Source organism: Leucopleurus acutus (assembly GCF_964270905.1).
Source record: "Leucopleurus acutus genome assembly, chromosome: 4".
Taxonomy (NCBI): Eukaryota; Metazoa; Chordata; class Mammalia; order Artiodactyla; family Delphinidae; genus Leucopleurus; species Leucopleurus acutus.
The window spans coordinates 22,740,545-22,766,028 of NC_139146.1; the positions used below are offsets into that span (position 1 = coordinate 22,740,545).

At 37.0% G+C, this 25,484-nt stretch overlaps 1 protein-coding gene across 1 annotated transcript in view; it reads right to left on the minus strand.

Moving 5' to 3' along the window:
* The window catches only part of LOC309961323 (bifunctional heparan sulfate N-deacetylase/N-sulfotransferase 3), a gene marked incomplete at its 3' end in the record, with an annotated part of 137,838 nt that extends 112,785 nt beyond the window's left edge, over positions 1-25,053 (minus strand). Inside the window, exon 1 of the mRNA XM_082838472.1 lies at positions 23,921-25,053. Within this exon, the coding sequence (XP_082694598.1) occupies positions 23,921-24,943 (1,023 nt within the window). The 5' untranslated portion in view covers positions 24,944-25,053. The remainder of the gene's footprint in view (positions 1-23,920) is intronic.
* Positions 25,054-25,484: the final 431 nt, after the last annotated feature.

Below are 25,484 nucleotides of genomic sequence, written 5' to 3' on the forward strand. Positions count from 1 at the left end.
ACCTCCTCCCACAGACACACCAAGCTACATATGGAATAATTCCCTCTGAAAAAGCCCTGAAAACTAGCTGAACTGTTCCTCTGCAACAAAGGATAAAAGAGCCACACTGAGATGGGTAGGAGAAAGAGAGATGCAGTCTCACCAAATGTGCCCCCCTCCCATCCAGTGCAGCAACCTACAGCTGGGAGGGAGCTCACAAAAGTGGCACTTCTTGAGGAGCCAGAGGTTTGTGCCACATGTCAGGCACCCCAACCCTTGGGATCTGCACTGGAAAGACAAGCCCCCCAAACATCTGGCTTTTAAAACCAACAAGGTTTATGTTCTAGAACCCCACAGAGCTGTAGGGAACTGAGATTCTGCTTTTAAAGTGCTCATGCACAGACTTACTGGCACCAGGACCCAGCACAAAAGCAGCAGTTTGAAAAGCACCTAGATCACATGTGAAAGAGATTCATTTGCTAATCTTAAAGCATCTGTTGGAGGGGCAGGGCCTGGAGTGACTCTCCCTGGGCACTGGCAGGTGTCATTTGTTCACTCTCTTTCTTCCTTGCTAGCTCTGGCGGGCATGTAGTCACAGTTCTTTAGGCTGCCCCACTAAAGCCAGCAAGCATGCCCCGCCCCTGAGCTCTCCTGCTCTTGCTAAAACTGGCTGGTTATGTCCCAGCCCTGTGTTTTCCCACTGCCTTGCTAAAACTGGCAGGCATGCCCCAGCCCTGTACTCTCCTGCTGCCTTGCTAAAGCCAACAGGCAAGTGCAGGCCACACAGGGGACACCCCTTGAACATCAGATTGACCTAATAGATATATATGAAACATTCTATCCAAAAGCAACAGAATACACATTTTATCTTCTCAAGTACACATGGAACATTCTACAGGATAGATCATATGCTCAGCCACAAAACAAGTCTAAATAAATTTAAGAAGACTGAAATCATATGAAGCATCTTTTCCAACCACAATACTATGAAACTAAAAATCAATTACAGAAAGAAAACTGGAAAAATCACAAATATATGGAGATTAAACAACATGCTACTGAACAACCAATGTGTTAATGAAGAAATCAAAGGAGAAATGAAAAAATGCCTTGAGACAAATGAAAAATACAGCACACCAAAATCTCTGGAATGCAGCAAAAACAGTTCTAAGAAGGAATTTCATAGCAATACAGGCCTACCTCAAGAAACTAGAAAAATCTCAAATAAACAAATTAACTTTACACCTAAAAAAACTAGAAAAAGAAGAACAAATGAAGTGCAAAGTTAGTAGAAGGAAGGAAATAACTAAAATCAGATTGTAAACAAATAGAGACTAGAAAGACAGTAGAAAAGATCAATGAAACTAAGAGCTGGTTCTTTGAAAAGAAACAAAATTGACAAACATTTAGTGAGACTCACTAAGAAAAAAAGAGAGAAGGCTCAAATAAATAAAATCAGAAATGAAAGAGGAGAAGTTACAACTGATACCAATAAATTACAAAGGATCATAAGAGACCACTATGAACAATTATAGGCCAACAAATTGGACAACCTAGAAGAAATGAAAAAATTTCTAGAAACATACAATCTTCCAAGACTGAATCACGAAGAAATAGAAAATTTGAAATGACTGATTGCTAGTAAGAAGACTGAATCAGTAATCAAAACATCCCAACAAACAAAAGTCCAGGACCAGATGGTTTCACTGGTGAAGTATACCAAACATTCAAAGCAGATTTAATACCTTTCCTTCTCAAACTCTTCAAAAAGCTGCAGAAGAGGGAATGCTTTCAAAACTTATTTTATGAGGCCAGCATTACCCTGATACAAAAACCAGACAAGGACACCACCAAAAAAGAAAATTACAGGCCAATATCTCTGATGAACATACATGCAAAAATCCCCAACAAAAATATTAGCAAACCAAAGAATACAACAATACATTAAAAGAATCATACACCCTGATCAAGTGGGATTTTTACCAGGGATGCAAGGATGGTTCAACATTCACAAATCAGTCAATGTGATACACCACATTAACAAAATAAAGGATAAAAGTCATGTGATTATCTCAATAGATGCAGAAAAATGTTGACAAAATTCAACATCCATTTATGATAAAAACTCTCAACAAAGTGGATATACTCAATGGTGAGAAGCTGGAAGCCTTTCCTCTAATATCAGGAGCAAGACAAGGATGTCCAGTCCCACCACTTTTATTCAACATAGGATTGAAAGTCCTAGCCAGAACAATTAGGTGAGGAAAAAAAAAAAAAAAGTCATCTAAATTGGAAAGGAAGAAGTAAAACTGTTACTCTTTGCCAGTGACATATTATATATAGATAACCCTAATGACTCCATCAAAAAACTGTTAGAATAAATGAATTCAGTAAAGTTGCAGGATATAAAATTGACACACAAAAATCTATTGTATTTCTATACACTAATAATGAACTATCAGAAAGAGAAATAAAGGAAACAATTCCCTTTGCAATTGCATCAAAAGAATAAAATCCTAGTAATAAATTTAACCAGGGAGATAAAAGACCTGTACATTGAAAACTACAAGATGTTAATGAAAGAAAGTGAAGAAGACACAAATAAATGGAAAGTTAGTCTGTGCTCATGGATTGGAAAAATTAAAATTGTTTACATGTCCACACTACCCAAAGCAATCTAAAGATTCAGTACAATTCCTATCAAAATTCCAATGGAATTTTTCAAACAAAGAGAGCAGACAACTCTAAAATTTATATGGAAACACAAAAGACTATAAATAGCCAAAGCAATCTTGAGAAAGAACAAAGTTGGTGGTGTCATGCTCCCTTACTTCAAACTATATTACAAAGCTATAGTAATCAAAACAGTATGGTATTCCATAAGCACAGACACATAGATAAATGGAATAGAATGGAGAGCCCAGAAATAAACCCACCCATATATGGTGAATTAATTTACAACAAAGGAGCTAAAAATATACAATGGGGAAAGGAAAGTGTCTTCAATAAATGGTGTTGGAAATGAACATTGACATGCAAAGGAATGAAATTAGACTAATATTTTACATCACTCACAAAAATTAACTCAAAATGGTTAAGGACTTGCATGTAAGACCTGAAACCATAAAGTTCCTAGAAGAAAACAGGTGGTAAGCTCCTTGACATTGGTCTTGCTGATGATTTTTTTGGATTTGATTCCAAATGTGAAGGCAACAAAAGCAAAAGTAAGCAAGTGGGACTACATCAAACTAAAAGGCTTCTGCACAGCAAAGGAAACCATAAACAAAATGAAAAGGTAACCTACTGAATGGAAGAAAATATTTGCAAATTATATACCTGATAAGGGGTGCATATCCAAAATATATAAAGAACACATACAACACTATAACAAACAAAATAACCACTCAAAACAATCCAATTAAAAAACAGAGGATCTGGGCTTCCCTGGTGGCGCAGTGGTTGAGAGTCCGCCTGCCGATGCAGGGGACACGGGTTCGTGCCCCGGTCCGGGAAGATCCCACATGCCGCAGAGCGGCTGGGCCCGTGAGCCATGGCCACTGAGCCTGCGCATCAGGAGCCTGTGCTCCGCAACGGGAGAGGCCACAACAGTGAGAGGCCCGTGTATCACAAAAGAACAAAACAAAACAAAACAAAAAACCAGAGGATCTGAATAGACATTTTTCCAAAGAAGACATACAGATGGCCAATAGGCACATGAAAATATGCTCAATATCGCTAATTATTAGAGAAATGCAAATCAAAACTACAATGAGGTATCACCTCACACCGGTCAGAATGGCCATCATCAAAAAGTCTACAGATAATAAATGCTGGAGAGGGTGTGGAGAAAATGGAACCCGCCTACACTCTTGGTGGGAATGTAAGTTGCTGCAGCCGCTATGGAAAACAGTATGGAGGTTCCTTAAAAAACTAAAAATAGAGCTACCATATGATCCTGCAATCCCACTACTGGGCATATATCCAGACAAAACTATGGTTCGAAAAGATATTACATGCACCCAAATATTCATAGCAGCACTATTTACAATAGCCAATACATGGAAGCAACCTAATATCCATCAACAGATGAATGGATAAAGAAGATGTGATATATATATTTACAAAATATATAAACTTATATATTTAATAAAAATATACATTTACAAAAGATATAAACTTATATATTTTGTAAATATATATATTTGTAAATAACTTATATGAACTTATTTACAAAACAGAAATGGACTCACAGATGTGGAGGGCAGGCTTGTGGTTACCAAAGGGAATAGTGGGAGGGGGGGATAGATGGATTGGGAGTTTGGGATTGGCATATACACAGTGCTATATATGGGGTGGGTAAGCAGCAGGGATCTGCTGTGTAGCACAGGGAGCCACACTCAGTGTCTTGTGGTAGCCTACAATGGAAAAGAATAAAACAAAAGGAAAAAAAAGCACAAATTACTACACACGTAACAAGTCTCACCTGTTACATATGAAAGATCTTGTCATATATATATATATTTTTGATTTAGAAATGAGTAAATTTATTTATGTAAAACTAAACAGCACATTTTTATAATTCAATGTACTTTTATATCTACAGATAACACATAATATACACTTGCATGCATCATTTAAAAAAAAACTGCATTTTATATGTACGTAATTGTGATGAATACGGAGAATAATGAATGCATAAGTGCAAAAAACCTTCCATAAGGTTTTAAAAATATATATATAAGGCAGTATAATTTTTTTTAATATTAATGAATTAGATTTTAATTATAACCATGAATAAATCTCAAAAATATAGTATTGAGTGAAGAAATTGCAGAATGATTAATAGACGATGATACCATTCATATAAAATCTAAAAAGAGAAAATAATATGTTGTTTATATATATATACATACATAGTAGAAAATATAAAAGCTTGTTTGGGAATGATACACACCAACTTCAGGATAGTGGTTACCTCTGGGGGAAATGAGGAAGAAGGGGAAAGGAATTGGGGGGGGGGTGCTTTTCCCTGTATCTGAAATATTTTATTTCTTCCACAGTAACAACAAAAAGATTTAAATCAGATACAGCAAAAAGGTAATATCTGTTTAAGATGTTGAGTACTTGAATATGCCATTTTCTTTATAGTTTAAAAAGTTAAATGCTTATTCACTGTAGAATTAAGAATGAAATAAAACTCACATGCAATCTCACCATAGTGAGATTTAAATCTAACTGACTGAAACAAGTTCCAAACCTTTATCAGAGGCCATTCTCAGTTAAGCGATACTGTGTTTAAGGGCTGTCAAGTTGAATTAGTTTTTAGAAGATAAGGCAGTATAATTTGTAGGAGAGAAAAGGAAATCAACATGTGAGTATGCAAAGCACAGTCTCCTTTAAACTTCTTCAAATTTTATTAGGTAGGTATTATCATCATCCCTACTTTAACGATGAGGAGACTGGGGTTCAGACAGGTTGAGTAACTTGTTCAGGTCTCACGACTTGCATGGATCTGAGATTTGAGCACACGTTTGCTTTAGTCCAAAACCTCATTATCTTTTCATTTTAAATCTCTTCCTTGTGCAATAGAGAAAGGTAGGTTCTAGGAAGATAAATTTATTCACGAGCGTGGATTCCTGTTTGGTTTTCCAAAGGGGTCATATTTCTTTTTTTTTCAATTAAACTCTTTCAGTTAATGTTCTTCCTTAGAGCAAAAAATTCATGTCCTCAGCAACCAGTAGTTCATATGGTAAGATGGAAAAGACAAATTATTCATTATAATTCTTTAAATATCTGATATCCAAGAGACATTTATTGAGAGCGCCTTTGTGTATTACTCTGTAGTAGGGACAGAGAAGGACATGAAAAAATGTATGCCAGATAATCTTACCATGAGGAGCCTATAATCTGATGGAAAAGCATACATGTGCAATGGGAAATGGAGGACAGTTTGTGATCCAGAATGAGACTTTTATGAGTTAATTTAGGAAAAAGATGTATCTAAAAATAACAAGTGAGATAGAATTCATTCAGACTCTCAGCCATTTCTCTGACATCTAAATTTATTAGAGCTGTGACCTCAATGGTGAAGCGGCCCAGGGCGGGTCCTGTTTTATTCTTTTCTCTACTATCTTTTCCTAGGTGATTTCATCCAGTGCCAGGACTTTAAATGCCATCAATATACTAATCAGCTCTCGATTTATATCTTTCCGCCTGACCTCTCCCTGAACTCTAAGCCTGCATGCCCAACCTCCTGCACATCTCTGCTTGGACACCTAAAAAACATCGTAAACAAGTCTGAAAGAGAACTCTTAATTTTTCTCCCTTAATAGTAACTAACACCAGGAGACAGGCACTGTCCTAAGTGCTTATAATTATTTAATTAAATTATTTAGTTATTTAATCCTTAGGGCACATCTATGAGATGGGTGCTATGATGGGTCTAATTTTACCCAAAAGGAAACTAAGGCACAGAGGCTAATTAATTGTCCAAAGCTAGTAGTGATGAAGATGCGATTCCAGCTCAGCCTGTGTCCACAGTGCCTGCCCTCACAGCCACTGCAGGATACTCCTCTTCTCTCTGTGGTCCCCAACTCAGGGTACGTACCACTGTCAGGCCAAAATCTTAGGAGTTATCCTTGATTCAACCCTTTCTTAAAGCTCCCCACATACCATCCACCGGCAAGTTCTTTCAGTGGTATCTCCAAAATAGATCTCAAACCTGCTGTTTTCTTACCATCTTTCTTTCTTTTTTTTTTTTGCGGTACGTGGGCCTCTCACTGTTGTGGCCTCTCCCGTTGCGGAACACAGGCTCCCGACGCGCAGGCTCAGCGGCCATGGCTCACAGGCCCAGCCGCTCCGTGGCATGTGGGATCTTCCCAGACCGGGGCACGAACCCGTGTCCCCTGCACCGGCAGGCAGACTCTCAACCACTGCGCCACCAGGGAAACCCCTTACCATCTTTCTTACCACCATTAGTACTCGGCTGTCTGGCAGCGGCCACCTCCCTGGGTTCTCACCTTTCTTTATTTTTCTACAGTCCATTCTCCATACAGCCAGTATGATTTTTTTTTTTTAAAACCTAAATCTCACCTTATTACTATGCCAAAGATCTCCAATGGCTGCTCCATGAAATTAGAATAAAACCCAAGCTCCTCTCGAGGAGGAAGGCAGGGGCCTACCTTTCTGAACTAATCTCACGGCAGGCTCCTTCACGGCCACTGTGCTCCACTCACACTGGCCTCCCTTTTCTCCCTCTTGACCACACGCGGCTTGTTCCACAGCATCCTCTGCATGGAATTCTCTTACCCTAGGTCTTTGATTCATTCCTCTTTCAGGTCTCAGTTCAAATATTACATCAGAGATGATTTTCCTATCCAGCTTCTCCCAAATCAGAACTCTCCTTGTACCCTCCCTGCCCGCCTCCAGCCCCTGCACCTTCCACCACTCTTGGTCTCACAGAACCTGTTTTATTTTTTTCATAGCTCTCTTATCTCTACCTGAGATTATTTGTTCATTTGTATACGTGTTTATTGTCTGTTTCTCCTCATCAGAGAGATAAGATGTACATGGGCAGCGAACTTGTCTGTCTTGGCCACCACTACATCACCAGCTCCTAAAAGAATGCCTGGCACATAATAGACACCAATCAATATTTTTTGAGTGGATAACCAAAAATGCTCTCATTTTCCTCTAGCTGATTTTGTATCTCTCAGGTATTTAGAAGAACTAATTTTACTCATTTTAGAATTTTATCCCAAATGCTGCTCAAATATTCTCTCCTAGTGCATGGTGTGTTCAGAGTAAAAAATAGCTTAAATTTATTGAGGGTCTACTGAAATTAGGCATTTGACATACACTGTCATCCTCACAGGTGGCAAACATGCTGTGAAGTAGGTATTGTTCTCATTTTAAAGATATGGAAACTGATGATGAGAGAGATTAAGAAACCTGCCCTGGGTTACTCAGCTAGAAAGGGACAGAGTTGAGATATGGACCCAGGCTGATTTGTCTAACTTTAGGTCCCAAGCTATTTTCAACAGGAATATTATGTTCAGCTATGCAACTTACAAGAAAAAGTAAATAATCAGAAAGATGAAATGATAACAAGTTTTTCAGTCTATGAAAATGTGAAAGCCAAGAGGAGAATGGTTGAGGTCTACAAATGGTTGAGATTGAACAGAATGATCAAAGATTTCATAAGAGCTCGGGGCTGGGAAATTTATTTCACATTAAGAGTAAGCTTACAGGGACTTCCCTGGTGGCGCAGTGGTTAAGAATCCGCCTGCCAATGCAGGGTACACGGGTTTGAGCCCTGGTCCGGGAAGATCCCACATGCCATAGAGCAACTAAGCCTGTGTGCCACAACTACTGAGCCTGTGCTCTAGAGTCCGTGAGCCGCAACTACTGAGCCCATGCACCACAACTACTTAAGCCCGTGCACCTAGAACCCGTGATCCGCAACAAGAGAAGCTACTGCAATGAGAAGCCCGTGCGCGGCAACAAAGAGTAGCCCCTCTCGCTGCAATTAGAGAAAGCCCGTGTGCAACAACGAAGACCCAACACAGCCACAAAAAAAATTTATTAAAAAAAAAAAAAAGTGGGCTTCCCTGGTGGCGCAGTGGTTGAGAGTCTGCCTGCCGATGCAGGGGACACGGGTTCGTGCCCCGGTCCGGGAAGATCCCACATGCTGCGGAGCGGCTGGGCCCGTGAGCCATGGCCGCTGAGCCTGCGCGTCCGGATGCAACGGGAAAGTCCACAACAGTGAGAGGCCCGCGTACCGCAAAAAAAAAAAAAAAAAAAAAAAGTAAGCTTACAGAATGTACTACAATAACAGATGGTAAGAGTAATTATACAAATATCTTAAATGTTATGTTATAAATGTATAGTAAGTTATTCAGGGAAACCAGAGTGTCTTGGAATTATATGTCTCACCTGAAGAGGCAGAAGTGTATGGAATGTGAAATAAAAGGAAAAATGATAACTGACTAGAGAGACCTATAAATATAGGGAAAGTAAATCCTCCCTTTAATTACATGAATGAATGAAAGTAACTTATGACATGTTAAATTGGGGGAGAAAAGGGAGAGACTATCACCTGGTATCTGTCTTTTTCTTTGTGAAGAGATAGTATGCTACAGATCAATAACAAAAATAGACACCTTAACGGAAAACTAGATAAAAGGTAATTCCCAAAAGAGAAATGCAAATGGGCAATAAAAATATGTGACCAAGTTAATCTGCTTTCACAATTAAATGAAGATAAAAATTTTAAAATTAATGAAATAAAATTTTTTACCTATCAGATTTTCAAACATTAAAGAATGACTAAATTCAGTGTGTAGTGGGACTTAGGGGAGACTATTTTTTTGCTTTCTTCTTTATAGTTTTCTATATTGTTTGATTGTTTTTATTACAAAGTGCATGTATTATTTACATACTTGAAAACGAAGAAAATTTATTTTTGTTTTGGACAAAATGAACAAACAAGCCTAGCCCACTCGAGCTGTAGTTTATTAGAGACAAATGTTTAAAGCTTCCTAAGAAGCTTTAAAGCTTTTCTTCATTCAAAAATATTCCACTTCTTCATGATTTTTAAAAATCATCTGGTGGGGTACCTCTGTTCCACCTATAATTCAGCCCAAACCTTTGTGATTTCTCTGATATCGTATTATACGCACATTCACTTAGACTTGAAACACAAAGAATATATCTCACACTTCTCTCTCTCTCTCTCCCCCACCCCACTTCCTGTCTTTCTTTAGTCCTTTTTCCCTCTCTCCTCTTCCCTTCCCCCCCAAAATACCACTTATCCTACTTCTTATAAAACTCTTGCTTATGGCGCTTTTTGCCTCTGGAGTCCTTCTTCCTGAAAGATCACAGAAGCAATGTACCTCTCATTACTTTACTTTGTTAAAATTATCCATTGTCTTCTTATTAGGCCATACTAAGCCATCCATTTATTGGAATCACTTCCTCAAATCCTCTGCTTCTTGTGCCTTCATGTAAAATCTACTTTATTCAACTCCACAAGAAGTTTCACATGTATACACGTTGGCTAAAGTATTGTTGAACAGTCTTGATGTATGGCTCAAAAATAAGTGAAAATAAGAACTCTTCCAGCATTAGGTTGAAATCAGTCACAAAGCTATTAATTCTATTATGACCTCTTTCCATATATATGCTTATATAGAGAGAGTTATTATAAATATTTTTATACAAAATTATTTTAACATGCTTTCTTCACAGAAAGATAATAGGACCCATGTCTTTGTATTTTGCAGTAATATTGAATATTGAGTTTTTTTGCAGTAATATTTTAATTGCAGTAATATTGAATATTGAGTTTTTTTAAACCAGTATTTCCCCAAACTTGCATGTCTGCCATCTATATTAGAATCATCTAGGTGAGCATATTAAACATAGATTCCTCTGCTCTCCCTAAATCTACCAAGTCAAAATCTGTGAGTGTGTGATTGGGAAATGTGCAGTTTCAACAAGCATTTTAAATGATTATTTTGCCTTTTCCGATTTGGAAACTCATGAAAATGGTCTCATCTTGAAAAGTGATTAAATATATCTAAATATCTCTGAGTGAAAGATTGTCACTAGTGGCAAATTGCCACTAGTGAAACTAGTGGCAAATTCTTGGATTGTTCCTTAAAAAAAAATACTAATAGCACCCTGCTTTTTGTTCATTTACAAGTTATATGTTGTACATGGTGACTTTAAAAGTATCTCTGTTTTAGGCTCATCAACAATAAAAATAGAGTTATAAACTGTTGATTTCTGTTATACACGAGTAGCTTAAAGGGGTAGCTTAAGTAATGATTTTGCTCCTTAGAGGCATTCAGTTATAATAGAGAACCAGTGTGCAAATGTAATGGCTTAAAAAGGAAGATGTTCAGTGAATCACCTTCCTAGGCTGCCCTTGCTCTTGAAGATGTTAACATTGACATTGTATCAATTTCCAAGTACACAGCACTGAACACTGGCGTCTACTAAGGCTCTGAATTATCCTGAAGGGTTGATGAAGAGCCTCCTGTCACTGGCATTCTTTAAAGATTGATCCCATTTAGGGAAATGGAAATTTTCTGAGTGCAATAAGCTACTGGGTCTTCACTGAGAATGGCGTTTGAGTATTCATTAGTTCTTGGGAAGTTGCAAGTGATAGTGATTTTGGAGATCCAATTCTAGCAATAAGCTTCTAACAAGAATGAAAATACAGCTTTCCTTTTCCATTATTCATTTGGCCCTGAGTCAGACCAATGACAGTGCTCCTGTATCAGATAAGAAATATCAAAGATTGGGAAAGTGTTTTCTCCTCTCTTTTTACTCTCTTTAAATGCTTATTACATTTCTAAAGCTGATTAGCAAATCAGGCAAAAATATTTTGAATATCCACCTAAACTATTTTTTGGCAAAGCAGCAAATACACTAGAATTAAAATCAGTCTTCATTATAATGCCTTCTTTCTCTTGAAAATATTGTCAGATAATTTTTGTTAAAAATTTTGTAACATACAAAATCTCTTACAGGTATTTTTCAGTAGTGTCAATAGATGAGAAATCCAAGTCTGACAGGATACAAGTGTTAACTATTTTTGATGACAGCAACTCTAACCTTTGAATGGTTTATTGTCAAAACCACTCAATTCAGTTACTCAAGGGTATCAAGTAAGTTGTCTTTCTAGGTGAACTCAAATACCTTGTTTCTTAGGATTCCTGAACAAGGAGACTCTGTTATATGTTGTTCTGATGTATATATTGATAGATTATTTAATCCAAGATAAAGAATAGAATACTGAAGAACTATTTTTTTCTTTTTTCTTTTTTTCCCAAATAGATCATTGTTCAATGCCCCAACCAGCTGGCTTAATTTCTACATGCAGTTTTTTCTTTTTTTGGAAAGCTGATTCTACTCAGTATATATAGTTCAGAGAAAAAAACAGAGACAGTAAGTTACGTAAAAATAAATATGTAAATCTAAAGGGGGAGAAAATGAAGCACTGCTGTACAAATGCAAACACTGGGAATCAAAGCAGGGGAGTGGAGGAGAGAAGGGATAAGCAGATGGAATAGAATTCCACTTGTTTTTGGATTGGGGTAATTAGAGGAAGGATTCTAAAGAGGGAAAAGCGATAAAATAAGGGCTGAGGTAGGTGCAGGAACACAAGATATGTCAAAGACGATAAAATGGAGAGAGAAAAAATGTATGATAAAACTGGTGATCAGTGCTTAAGTAACGGTGTGGTAGTCCTAATAAACTGGCTTTTAAAATTGTTTTTTAGTTAGTTTCATAATGGATGCACTTTTAGAAAAAATGGCCTGGGAAACTACTGAAGTAGTGAATTGGTGATAGTCACAATCTGCTCCTACTGAGCAGTCTTTGGAGAGCTAAATTTCTTAAACTTCCCAAGTGAATAAAGGGTTACTTGCTTGCCGGTGTCAACTTGTAGAGTGTAAGGGGTAGGAAGAGTTTATGAGCACAATAATTTAATTTTCCCTAATTAATTACCATTGACTCAACTAAATTAATCGTTCGATCATAGGTATGACATCAAAGTTTCATTTCCCAATGAGAACAGTAGTAAAGTGTTTTGGCGGATTGAGCAGCTGTAAGAATTGCTGACATGACTACATGAAGAGCATAGTTTGTGGCAGAATAATGCTTCCTTCCTCCCCTTCCCTCCCCAAGATAAACAAGTACTAAGCCCTGAAACCTGTGAATATGTTATGTGATATGGCAAGAAGGATTTGGCAGATGTGATTAAATTAAGGACCTTCATATAGAGATTATGTGGGTGGGCCAATCAAATCATGTGGGTCCTTAAAAAGTGGAAAACCTTCCCAGTTTTAATTAGAGGTAGATGTGGCTATGAAAGAAAGGCATAGAAGGATGTAACGTTGCCAGCTTTGGAGATGGAGGAAGGGAACATGAGCCAAGCAATGTGGGCAGACTTTGGGAGATGGAAAAGGTGAGGCAATAGATTCTCCCCTAGAGCCTCCGGAAGGGAACACAGCCCTGCCAATACCTGGAACTTAGCCCAGTGACACCCATGTGGGACCCTGGCCTCCAGAATTGTTAAGTGATAAATCTGGCTTGTTTTAAGCCACTAAGTTGTTGGTACTTTGTTACAGGAACAAAAGGAAACAAACACATGGCTATTTTAGTAATTGGTATATTACTGGTATACTGGTATATTGCTATATATACATATATATATTTATTTATTTATTTTTGGCTGCGTTGGCTCTTCGTTGCTGCGCATGGGCTTTCTCTAGTTGCAGCGAGCAGGGGCTACTCTTCGTTGCAGTGTGCGGGCTTCTCATTGCGGTGGCTTCTCTTGTCGTGGAGCACGGGCTCTAGGCATGCGGGCTTCAGTAGTTGCGGCACATGGGCTCAGTAGCTGTGGCTCGCGGGCTCAGTAGTTGTGGCTCGCGGGCTCTAAAGCGCAGGCTCAGTAGTTGTGGCACATGGGCTTAGCTGCTCCGCGGCATGTGGAGGATCTTCCCGGACCAGGGATCGAACCCGTGTCCCCTGCATTGGCAGGCGGATTCTTAACCACTGTGCCACCAGGGAGGGAAGTCCCAGTAATTGGTATAATTAATAATTATAACTATTATTATGTATAATCATTCTAATCATTAATATGAAAATGAAAACACCTAATTTTTAAGGTAAAATTCCAATATGTACCAAATGAGTAATTTTAATACTTTAAAAATTTTAGTCCACTTTGAAGTTTAATAAAACCAGTTGACTATGTTTGTGTTGTCTATAAATAGTCCATAAATTATGTCAAGTAGAACTCGTAATTTATTTTATATTTACATTGTGATTTTAAGAGCTATTTAGTATCTGAGGCTACAGTTCCATATGCATAAATGGCCTATAAAAGTTAAGAATAAAAAGTGTTTTAGCTATTAATTAATGTCTCCCAGAGACTAAGACAATATACCAGAATTTACTTCATTTTAAAAAAATTTGTGTGCTTAGGGCTTCCCTGGTGGTGCAGTGGTTGAGAGTCCACCTGCCGATGCAGGGGACACGGGTTCGTGCCCCGGTCCGGGAGGATCCCACATGCCGTGGAGTGGCTGGGCCCGTGAGCCATGGCTGCTGAGCCTGCGCGTCTGGAGCCTGTGCTCAGCAACGGGAGAGGCCACAACAGTGAGAGGCCCGCGTACCGCAAAAAAAAAAAAAAAAAAAAATTTGTTTGCTTAAAAAAATATTAGGAATACCTGTATAATGCATAGTAAAACATCATAGGGACTGTAAAATCTGAATGTATACAGAGAGAAAAAGTTAAATTATCTGAATTATGGAAAATTTCTGTACTTTAATTGAGCTAGCACCAAAAGTATCTGTCATTTTGTCACCCTAATTCAATCAAAACTGCTAAACTGATGACAGTTACCAGAACTGAGGCAAAGTGCCTAGAAAGAAGACATTAGTGCATAGGAAGGTGAACTTGTTAACTCAAATCTTCAAGTAAAATCTGCCTTGGCCAAATCATTGCAATTACTTAAGTCCAAGGCATTTCAAGAAGTGATTGATACTTTTGTTCCAAACTTATAATTAAATCCAAGGCCGAGCTTCAGATATGACCCATCAAACTATAATAGACTCTGTCTTGGATCTAATTTGCTATAAAGTAGAGTAGGAAGGATTTGATATGGACACCACAGTACTGTGTTAGGGGGCAACTGGGGAGTAGTGTGTGTGGGAAAGCTCAGCTTTTGGAGCAGGTGGAGCTGCATCTTGTATCCTGGGACTGGCCCTTGCTGGTTGAAAGATCTTAGGTAACTTAATCTTAGACTGTGAACTTCATTTTCTTCATATGAAGTGATGGTACTTATAATCATTGTTTTATAGGATTTTTTAATGAAAATTAAATGATAATAAATATAGAACACAAAACAATGTATGTACTCAGTAAGTGTTACCCCTCTTGGGAGTAGCTAAGTACCCCCAAATATATCATTATAAAATAATTACATCTCTTATGTAATTATTATAAGCCATCAGCACAGAAATATGAAAGAAGACCCATTTATATTTTGACTTATTTCCAAGAATTATGGAATGTTTGAAAAAAATCAATCCAAAAAAGTAAATAACCCAGTAAAATTTTCTCCTTTGTTCTTCACTTCCTTTATAAAAAACATGTTTCATTATTCATCAATGTACCCCTTGAAATCGGCACTTAGAGTAGATGTTCATAATTTTCTGAACTGAACTGAATATCTCTAGCATCTAAAGCTGTACTGAGAGTTTTCCTCTTGTAATCTGCTGCTCATCTAGTGTGTAAAACTTGTCATTGCCTGTTGAGCCTTAGTACCATCTATGATTGTCCTGCTCTTTATCCTGCTTGGGAAGGATTCATCACATTGCACCTTTAAAAATGTAATTAGTCACCAAATATTGTTTATATATTCATGTGGTGTTCAGAAACATTATTTTGTCTCCTTTAAATAATTTAGAACTCATTCTTTTAGAATGTCATTGTGTAACAGATGACGTCTTGATATTAATAGTAATAGAGATACATTGCATCTCACAATGTAACAAATTTAATAAAATTTATTAAATGTAAGTAGATTATGGATACAGAATAGTTTTTCCCTTTGCTAAACTATTTTCTTATTTCCCCATGTTAAATTATTGCCGAAAACTATTTCCAGAAAATTATTTCCTTAATGTAATTGTCTTTATAGCTGCTAGCACACTATGGCTATTTAATTTTGATAATAATATTGAGAATGATGTATTTTCCTGTATATTGTAAATCACATTATCTAACATTTAGAAATAAGTATTCTACCAAACTGAAAGAAAGAGAAACATTTCATATACGTTCATAAGAACAGTCCCAAACTGCCTAACTTTTTGACAATTATAAAACAATATAGGGCCCAGAGGGATTCGGACACATTTTATTACCACAAACATTCAGGTGACTTCTAGGGAGCCCTATTTTTCCTAGTATGAGCAACAATGGTTATACATGAAGGAACTATCAACTAAGCATTGTAAATTCAACAGAACTATCTTTCAAAGACAAGGGTGAATAAAAACATTTACGTTCCATAAAATCTGAGAGTTTACCACAAATAGACTCTCACTAAAGGAACATCTAAAGGATATGCTCCAGGAAGAATGGGATTCATCCACTCAACAAATATATAAGGAGCCAGACACACTTTTAGATGCTGGGGATACCTCAGTGAACAAACAGATGAGAAAATCTTGTCCTTGTGGTGTTTACATTTTAGTAGCCAAAGTCACAAACCAACAAAAATAGGTAATTACATAGAGTCTGTCCAGTAGTGTGCTATTAAACCCTTAACAACTGGCTCTTTGAAAAGAAAAAAGCCTGAATTTGTAGAATTTGCCAGTTTCTGTGGTAATACTACCCCCATGCCAAAATTCCAAACTACTGGCCATGTTATTGAAGCTGGGAAGAGATGTACACAGTTGATCTGGTGAGCGTGTGCCAATTTCAGCACACTACTGATGATCATAAGTGCTAGGGAAAGAAATTAGCAGGAAAAGATGGGAAGACTTGGGGTGTTGCAATTTTAAAGAGAATGGTCAGAGAAGACGTCACTGATAAGGTGACATTTGAGTAAAGACCTGAAGGAAGTGAGGAAGAGAGCCGTGCACCAATTTGGGGGAAAAACATTTTAGGCAGAAAGAACAGCAAGTACAAAACCCTGAAGCAGGAGCTGGAACAGCAAGGAGGCTAGGGAGGTTAGAGTGAAGAAGAGGGGAGCAGGGCATGTGATCAAGGAGTTAAGGAGAGGGTATAAAAGACTAAGAATTTTGGCTTTTAACGTGGGTGAGACTGGAAGTCACTGGAGGGTTCTGAGAAGAAGAAGGACATGATCTGAATTATACGTCAATGACATCACTCTGGCTTACCTGTTGAAAAGGAGTAGGCCAATCTAATTAAACCATGATGGTAGTAAAAACAATAATGTCTAATAAACAGCCATAACATAGTTAATATCCAAAACAAGAAAGGCTCATCGGGGGGTGGGGGTGGGAGGGATTGGGGGTTTGGGATTAGTAGATGCAAACTATTATATATAGGATGGATAAACAACGAGGTCCTACTGTATAGCACAGGGAACTATATTCAATATCCCATAATAAACCATAATGGAAAAGAATATGAAAAAGAATATATATATATATATATAAATATATATAAACTGAATCACTTTCCTGTACTTCAAAAATTAACACAATATTGCAAATCAACTATACTTCAATAAAAAAAATTTAAAAAAAAAGAATGGCTCATCAGCCAAAGGAGAGTGGACATGATTGGAGACAAAGTACTTTGCACTTTTTGGCTGAGGTGTGAGAATATTAATATTACCACTTGCTTATTAGCACATATGTTTAAATTTCTGGAGAAACCACTAGTTTGATATATATATATAAAATATATATAAATATATTATATATATAAAATATATATATATTTCAAACCAGGAATGGGTAGAAAAAAGAAGGAAACTGACAATTAAAGCAATAAACGACAGAGAGAAAGAAAAGAAGATACAGAACAAGTGGGACAAATATAAACCACAAAATAAGGTAGCTGAAATACACATTGATAATCATATTAAGTGTACGTAGACCGATCTTGTTAATTAAAAGACAAATATTGACACAGTAGATAAAAAACAAAAGTCACAGAAAGTTGTTCTCAAAACTAATTTATAATGTAAAGACAGATGATAGAGCAAATATAAAAATGAGATAAAGTATAATTTTTAAATAGTAACCCCCAAAAAGCTGGTGTAGCTCTACTAGTATTAAGATAGCCATAGAATAATAAAATATTAAATTAATATATAAATATATACACACACACACTTAAGTAACATAGCTTCAAAATATGTAAGGGAACAACTGACAGAAAAACAATGAAATATTTACAATCCACTATTAGAGTTGGAGAATTAAACATACCATCTTTGGTACACTCTATTCCTTCCCCTCCATCCAAAAAAAGATCAAAACAGGAAGAATACAGAAGCTCTGAACCACACAGTTAACAAAGTTGAGCTAATAGATATACCTTGACTGTACAATATATGTTCTTATAAGAATATTGTATCCAGTCATAAAGTGATTCTAGCAAATGGAAAGTATTGGTATCAAATAGACACATGCTTCCAGAGCACAATGCAATTAAAGTGGATATTAGCAAATAAAAAATAAGAAACATCACAGAGAATGGAAAGGAATTAGAGAAATATGAGTTTAGGGGGAAAAAAAGATTGGTGCTATGAACAGGCCTTAACATCCATCAATAGTGAGCTATCTGGAGAAATGTTTCCTTTCTATTTTCACTTATGACAGAATAACTGGTTGCAGTTGCCTTTTCCCTACAAACGTTTGGTGTGTCAGTTTCTTTTTCAATGACTTTACGAAACCTCTGGCTTGACCTTAGCTGGGGCAAGGAAGGTTCTTGTGAGAGGGTGAGGTCAGGCAGCACGAAGCTCCCCTTCACTGAAGCTTCCATTTTAGCCTCAGGGGGGTCAGCTCCCCCTGTATGACAGAGAAGTCAGCCAAGTCTGTCTTCTGAGCCTGATACCACTTACTTCTCAGAGCTTTACGGTTTCCTACTTCTATTTTCAGCACTTTCTTTTCCCTAGGCGCTCTGGGACCTTCAGTTAGCAGGGAAAATAATGATAAACTCACTCATAAAGAACTGTCCTTTCTTGTGAGGCCACTTACAAAACGTAGATTTAAGGGGTAATCAACAAACAGCCAAACTAAGGAATAGTGACGTATAAGGGAGCAGTGGGAAAGGTTAGGGTGGTGAGAACGGGAATGGTTGCTAAGTCCTTCCAGTCATACTCAGGCCCCTGTTTAGTGTACTCAGATACAGCTGGGCTGGTTCTTGATTTTCTCACGGATGTTAGAAAGATTGTCAATGTTAGAAAGAGCGCGTGTGCCTATTATAGAAGGAGAAGGAGGGAGAAACATAGGCATGAGAGGGATATGCAGCTCTTTTATTTGTTGAGAGTATACCTGCAGAGAGTTCAGTAAAGCCCTTAAGACCACTTTTATCAGAGCCTCCTCCCTGTTCCACTTCCTATCTGTCTTAGGGCTGAAATGTTATACGAAACGGTCTAAGTCTAAAGGTATAATGCATCTGAGGCCAAGTGAATTCATTCTTCTAAGAGAGAATTTGAATTGTTAGTATTCATTTGGTCATGCTGTGCTTTCATGTATAACTTTAAAATGCTTTAATGGGAGAAGTATCTCTTTATATACCCACTTTCCCTCTCCAAAAAGCCTTTCTCCAAAAACCACTAGTCTCAGGAAGTTTGAGGACAGGTGTTAGAACACTAGGAACTTGAACTTTCTAACATCACAAAACTAGTCCATGGTAAATTTGAGACAAGTCTTGTCCATTTAGTTCAATACATACACACACACACACACACACACACACACACACACACACACACACACACGCCCTTCCTGACTTCAATTTTACTGAACGTAGTATAGTATTTGTCTACACTATGTTCTTTGGTTCTTTAAGGGCTATGGCTTGTGGCTTGTAAGTTCTCCAACTAATGAAGATAACACCTTAGGTCCCTTATTTATCTTCTTCCTCTTGAAGAGTCATTATTTTGTGACATGTCACAGTTTCTTCTGTAGCTTTGAGGCTCTTTGAAACGTGCCCATATTATTCAGTAGCAAGGCAGGTAAAAACTGATATTGCATTGCTAATTCTAATCTTCCGATTAAATAAGGAAATGCAGCGTTTTTGTCCCACATAAGGAAAAAAAGCACGTTTGCAGTGATTAGCATCACAGTTAAAATTTACGTGGTATGCAACCATCCTTCTAATTTTGCAAGAAACATTCTACGTCACCTTCAATTTCCTCACATTCTTTTCAATTTTCCTAATACATCAAATAGGGTACGTATACTTGTTTTTTTTAGTGGTAATAATTAAATAAAAGAGCTTTATGAAAATATTTCTATTAATTATGTACTACTAATCACCACATCCATGACCTTTTCTTAGACCACCTGCTCTTGGATCTTTCTTCCTAGGAAAAAATCCTTCCCTTACCCTAGTTAGTTAGGGAGACCTATCATTCCAGTTTGCCTGGGACGCTGAATTTTAGCATTGAATGCCCTCAGTGTAAGCAAAGCAGGATAGTTGGTCCCTCTAACTCTAGCCCACCCTCCAGCTAATTTCTCTTCTCTCTTTTATATCAAAATTTCTCCACTGAGTACTCCACACTCTCCTTCCTCATATCTTAACCCTCTAATTTACTCCTGAACGTACTTCAGCTGTGCCTCTGCCTCCATCATTCCATTACCCTGGATCTTGTAAGAGTCCCCAGTGACTTTTATCTTTTGCCAAAGGAGACTTGCCATTTCTTACCTCGGTGGACCCTGCTATTAGATTTTATACTGCTGATCACACCCTCACTGAAGCTCTTTACTCCCAAGGCTTGTATAGCATCACAGCTTTCTGGTCTCCGACTATTCTGACTCTTATTCACAGGATTTTCTCTCTCCACTTGTTTTCTGAAAGATGATTTTCCTCAAGATTCTACACTTGATCTTCTTCTCTTGTCACTCTATAAACCCTTTCCCTGGCTGATCTCACATACTTTCATGCTGAAAGTGAACCATCCCCTAATTAGAATGTTAACTTCAAAAACTACACTTGCTACCCAGACTTCTTGGGAACAAACTACCTGTTAAACATCTATACCTGTATGTCCCAGATGCACTTCAATAAAACTGAAAATTTTCATATGACCTCTAATGACCTTTATTATGATCTTCTTGCTCTCTCCTCTTTCTTTGTTGTTGGAATAATCAACTATTATTCAACTATATAAATATTTTTTAACTTTAAAAAAATTTTATGGAAGTACAGTTGATTGACAATGTTGTGTTAATTTCTGCTGTACAGCAAAGTGATTCAGTTATACATATATATATATATTCTTTTTCATTATGGTTTACCCCAGGATACTGAATATAGTTCCCCTTGCTATACAGTAGGACCTTGTTGTTCATCCATTCTATATATAATAGTTTGCACCTGCTAATCCCAAACTCCCAATCCTTCCCTCCCCCTTGGCAACCACAAGTCTGTTCTCTATGTCTGTGAGTCTGTTTCTGTTTCATAGATATGTTCATTTGTGTCATATTTTAGATTCCACATATAAGTGGTATCATATGGTATTTGTCTTTCTCTTTCTGACTTACTTCACTTAGTATGATAATCTCTAGATCCATCCATGTTGCTGCAAATGGCATTATTTCATTCTTTTTAATGACTAATATTCCACTGTATATATACGTACCACATCTTTATCCATTCATCTGTTGATGGACATTTAAGTTGTTTCCATGTCTTGGCTGTTGTAAATAGTGCTGCTATGAACATAGGGGTGCATGTATCTTTTTGAATTTTAGTTTTGTCTGGGTATATGCCCGGGAGTGGGACTGCTGAATCACATGGCAACTCTATTCAACTACGCTAAAAATCTTAATGTCATCCTTGATTATATTCTCTTTCATCTCCACTGATCCAATTACTAAGTTTTCAACTTTACCTTCGATATTGTTCTTATATTGGTCATTCCTTCTCCATTCTTATTCTCATTTCCTAGTTTCAAGAAATCTTCTTTTGTCTGAATATCATCTCTACAGCCTCCTAAATCATTATATCACTATAGCTTTGCCTTCCAAATCTGTTCTACTTAATAGGACTTAACAGTTCTGGTAAACAGCACACAGTATAGTGTTTCACACAGCATTACTTACATACAACCACACAGGCACTTTTCCTATTGTACTCACCACATTGCAAGCTATCTACCTATTTATCACTCCCACTCCACCCCTACCAAGACAGTGGTACACTCATTAAGGGGGAGCCATGCTTTATTTATCTTTGTATCCCTAGTGCCTACCTCCATGGCTGGCATGTGATATGGCCGTGCCAAGTATTAAGCAGGCAGATGCTCAGCACAATCTTCACCTATGTGCTTTCTGAGCTTCTCTAACTTTACTCTCCCCACCCTCTCTTCTAAAGGGATAAGACCATGGTGTACGTTTCTATTTACATATCACCAAAACTACTTCACATGTAGGACATGCTTAATAACTAGTTACAGAATGAATCAATGAAGGAATGAATGAATGGGTGAATGACTATGTTTAGAGACACAATCACAGATACAATTTAGAAGTAGTTCAAAAACCCAAATAATTCAAAACATACTTTCTTTTAAGCCTTTAGGTTGGTTAGAAAATATGTTCCCATCTAAATGTGAGCAATTCATAAAATATTTTACACATGTTAAATTCTTATTGAATTTATTCAGTAAGGTTTTAATTTTTTATACCACTTAAAAATGGCTTAACCTTAAGAGCACTAAAGGCATTTTCTATTTTGTTTAAATTAATATATAGTAGAGTTTGCATAAAAAACTCGGAGACTTATCTAGCATATTTTTAATGATATAACAACATATTTTGACAGTTTTAAAGACATATTTTAGAAATAAAGCCTTAAAATTTTTTTATCATAATATTTTGAAATGGAAAAATTAGAAAGGGAATTATATATTGTTTGCAATTTTCAAGGATATAATAATTTTTTTTTTTCATAATAAATGTTTAAACTACCAGCTTGGTTTAATTTAGCTACATTTTCAAAGACTATTTCAAAAGACTAATGAAAACTTAAGCACAACTTCATTAATTAATTTATACTGACTTAAAAGGAAGAGTCTAAAATATTGCCAAGAATATGAAAGGTGCTTTTTTCTTTTCAGTCTTCACACTCTCTTATGGTAACATTTAATAGTCCTTCTGGTATTCTTAGCTCATTTAAGTAGTGTGATGAACATTACTATTACTTGCCAGATGCTTAGTGTCTGGAGAAAAGAATGCAGTTTCAAGACTTTTTTTCCATCTGATTCAGTACTTTATATTTTACCAAAAGGTCAAAGCTATATAGAATAAAAATTATGTATCAAAGTCTCTCCTTTCACTTTTCGTGAAATCAATATGTAGTATAACAGAGATAGAATCCAGTGGCATTTCGAATGGGAAATTAAGATCAATGTAGATCATTTTAATTTTAAATTCCATTAATATTAAACAGCCAGTTGTTTATGTAATATAATCCCTTCACAATGATAACCAACTATCTTCACATAATTGTCTTCTATCTAAGGGCGGCAGTTTTACATAATAAGAAATCTAATCCAATATAAATGTAGCATGATAGGTTTCATATATGAACCAGAATTGTTCAATGAATTTTGAAAATTAATGTAAATTCTTATGTGTGTATGTGAATAGGTATGCTTGTGTATTCATAGCTTTCCATATTTAGTAGTGCTAATTTTCAGAGTTTCAAAAAAGTAACAAGAGAAAATGAGTCACACATTTGACTTCCAGAAACATCTGAACTTGCTACTTATGAGATCTTTAATTCTTGAAAATTTGTGGGAGTATTTATTTTCATTAAAATAAATTCACCTGGATTTCATAGCTAAATGGACTCATGTCTGAGATTAGTAATAGTTTACTGAGGTAGATAGTTTCTGGAAAGTAATTAAACAAAGTGGTTTCTACTCTGTAGTTTTAAATACACACGGAAATGCATTTCAGGATTCTGCCACACTCAATCCTTTAGTACAATCTTCATTTTCTTCTTGATTCAGAGAAAAATGTATTATCTACTTAGTTGTTCTAGGGCTGAGATATAGCCCCATATCTCAAAAATAGCTGAGGGTAGCCAACTCATCCCAGTTTGCCTAAGAATTTCCAAATAAAATAAAAATCCTATGTCCCAGGAAATCCCTTAGCCCTAGACAAACCTACTGAGAGACAAACCAAACTTTGAGATAAAGAGCCTTACCTTAACATCATTGGTGTTCATTCTTGTTCCTTCCTTTCCCACAAAAATATCATCAATATCCACGAGAATGTACCTGTCCAAGGACAATGTAAGCCTCTTCCCTGACAAGAAGGAAACAGCATCTATGAAGATGAGCTTATGCAACCAAAAGTTCAAGTTGCTGCCAAAAAGAACTCTGTGAATTCCATCATGGAGCCCCAGGTCGTGTATGACAGTGGCATAAAAAGCACCTTTAGGGATGGGAGGAGAAAGGTTTTCTGGGGTCTTTACTTTGGCAAATATTACTGGTTGGTAGGCTGAGTGATTAATCTGGAAAATGGTCCAGTCAGTTCCAGGTAAAGAACCTTTTTCAAGCTTAGAAGGTTTGGTCACATGAAGCAATGGAGAATGAGGATTAATACAACAATCTTTTACTGCAAGGTTTCCATATACAGAAAAAGGGAAACCTTTCAACTGAAAACTCTGTAGGCTCTTCTCGCTAGTTTTGTGGAATCCAATGACACCCACACCATATTCAACACAGTATTTATCTAAAAGGCTTCGATTCCAAGAGTCCATATTTATATACTTTAAAATATTCTCATAAATAATGAGAATGTATTTGCCTTTAGTTTTTTCTATAAGTGCTGGGAGATCCCCTTTTCCAGGAGCAATTTCAATGTGATACTGGAATCTGCTAGATTCTAGAATCATAACGATGTCTTGACCGAGCGATGAGTACTGGCTCTCCACAAACACCAGGACTGTGGGTTCTGTCCTTGAGGCATCAGAAAGCTTCCTTGTCTTCACTTCCATCAGCCTGTATGGTAGGTGCTGGAAGTCCCCACAGTCTACTTCTGAAGCCATCTCAGACAGTTCATTTTCCTGTTTGTAGCCACTGTACAGGTAGTAAGCAGAAATAATAATGCTCACCATACAGAATGTGGCAAGCAGAATCACCGTCCTTTGAAAGTGTCTGTGCAGCTTCATGATAAAACTCATGTTGTATATACTTCCCTCAGACTGTTCCAATAGAGGCACCATAAAAAAATAAAAAGAAGAAAAGAAAAGATGATGTTTCAGACACTTTTCCAGCCTCAATCAATAGTTTATGTCACCATTGCAGCACATTTGTGTCACTTGATCAGGACTCACAGAAAATATAATCTGAAAAGTAGAATAAAATGCAATAGAATATCATTCAGTCTGCAGCATTAAAATGAGCAGGTTTTTATCCTTGTGACTGGCACAAGTGGCAACCTGTGAGGCACATGAACTGGTGTTTGGTAAGTAAGAAAATCTCTTTCCTTCTCCCAGATCTGAATGAGGACATGGAAGGGGCACCACTGAAGAGGGAAAGGCCTCCACTGAACAGAGGTCTCTATCCCTAGTATAGAAAAGACGTTGGACTAACAAGGAATTGCCTCTTATTCCTTGAGCTTTGCATCAAATTCTGTAGATCATACAGACCTAAGATCACAGAGAGGTCACCTGAGCCATACATTGCCATATCATGTAATACAGGCTCAAACTATTTGTTCTTAACTGCATACACTGAAAATTCATAAAAGTTTGGATATATTTC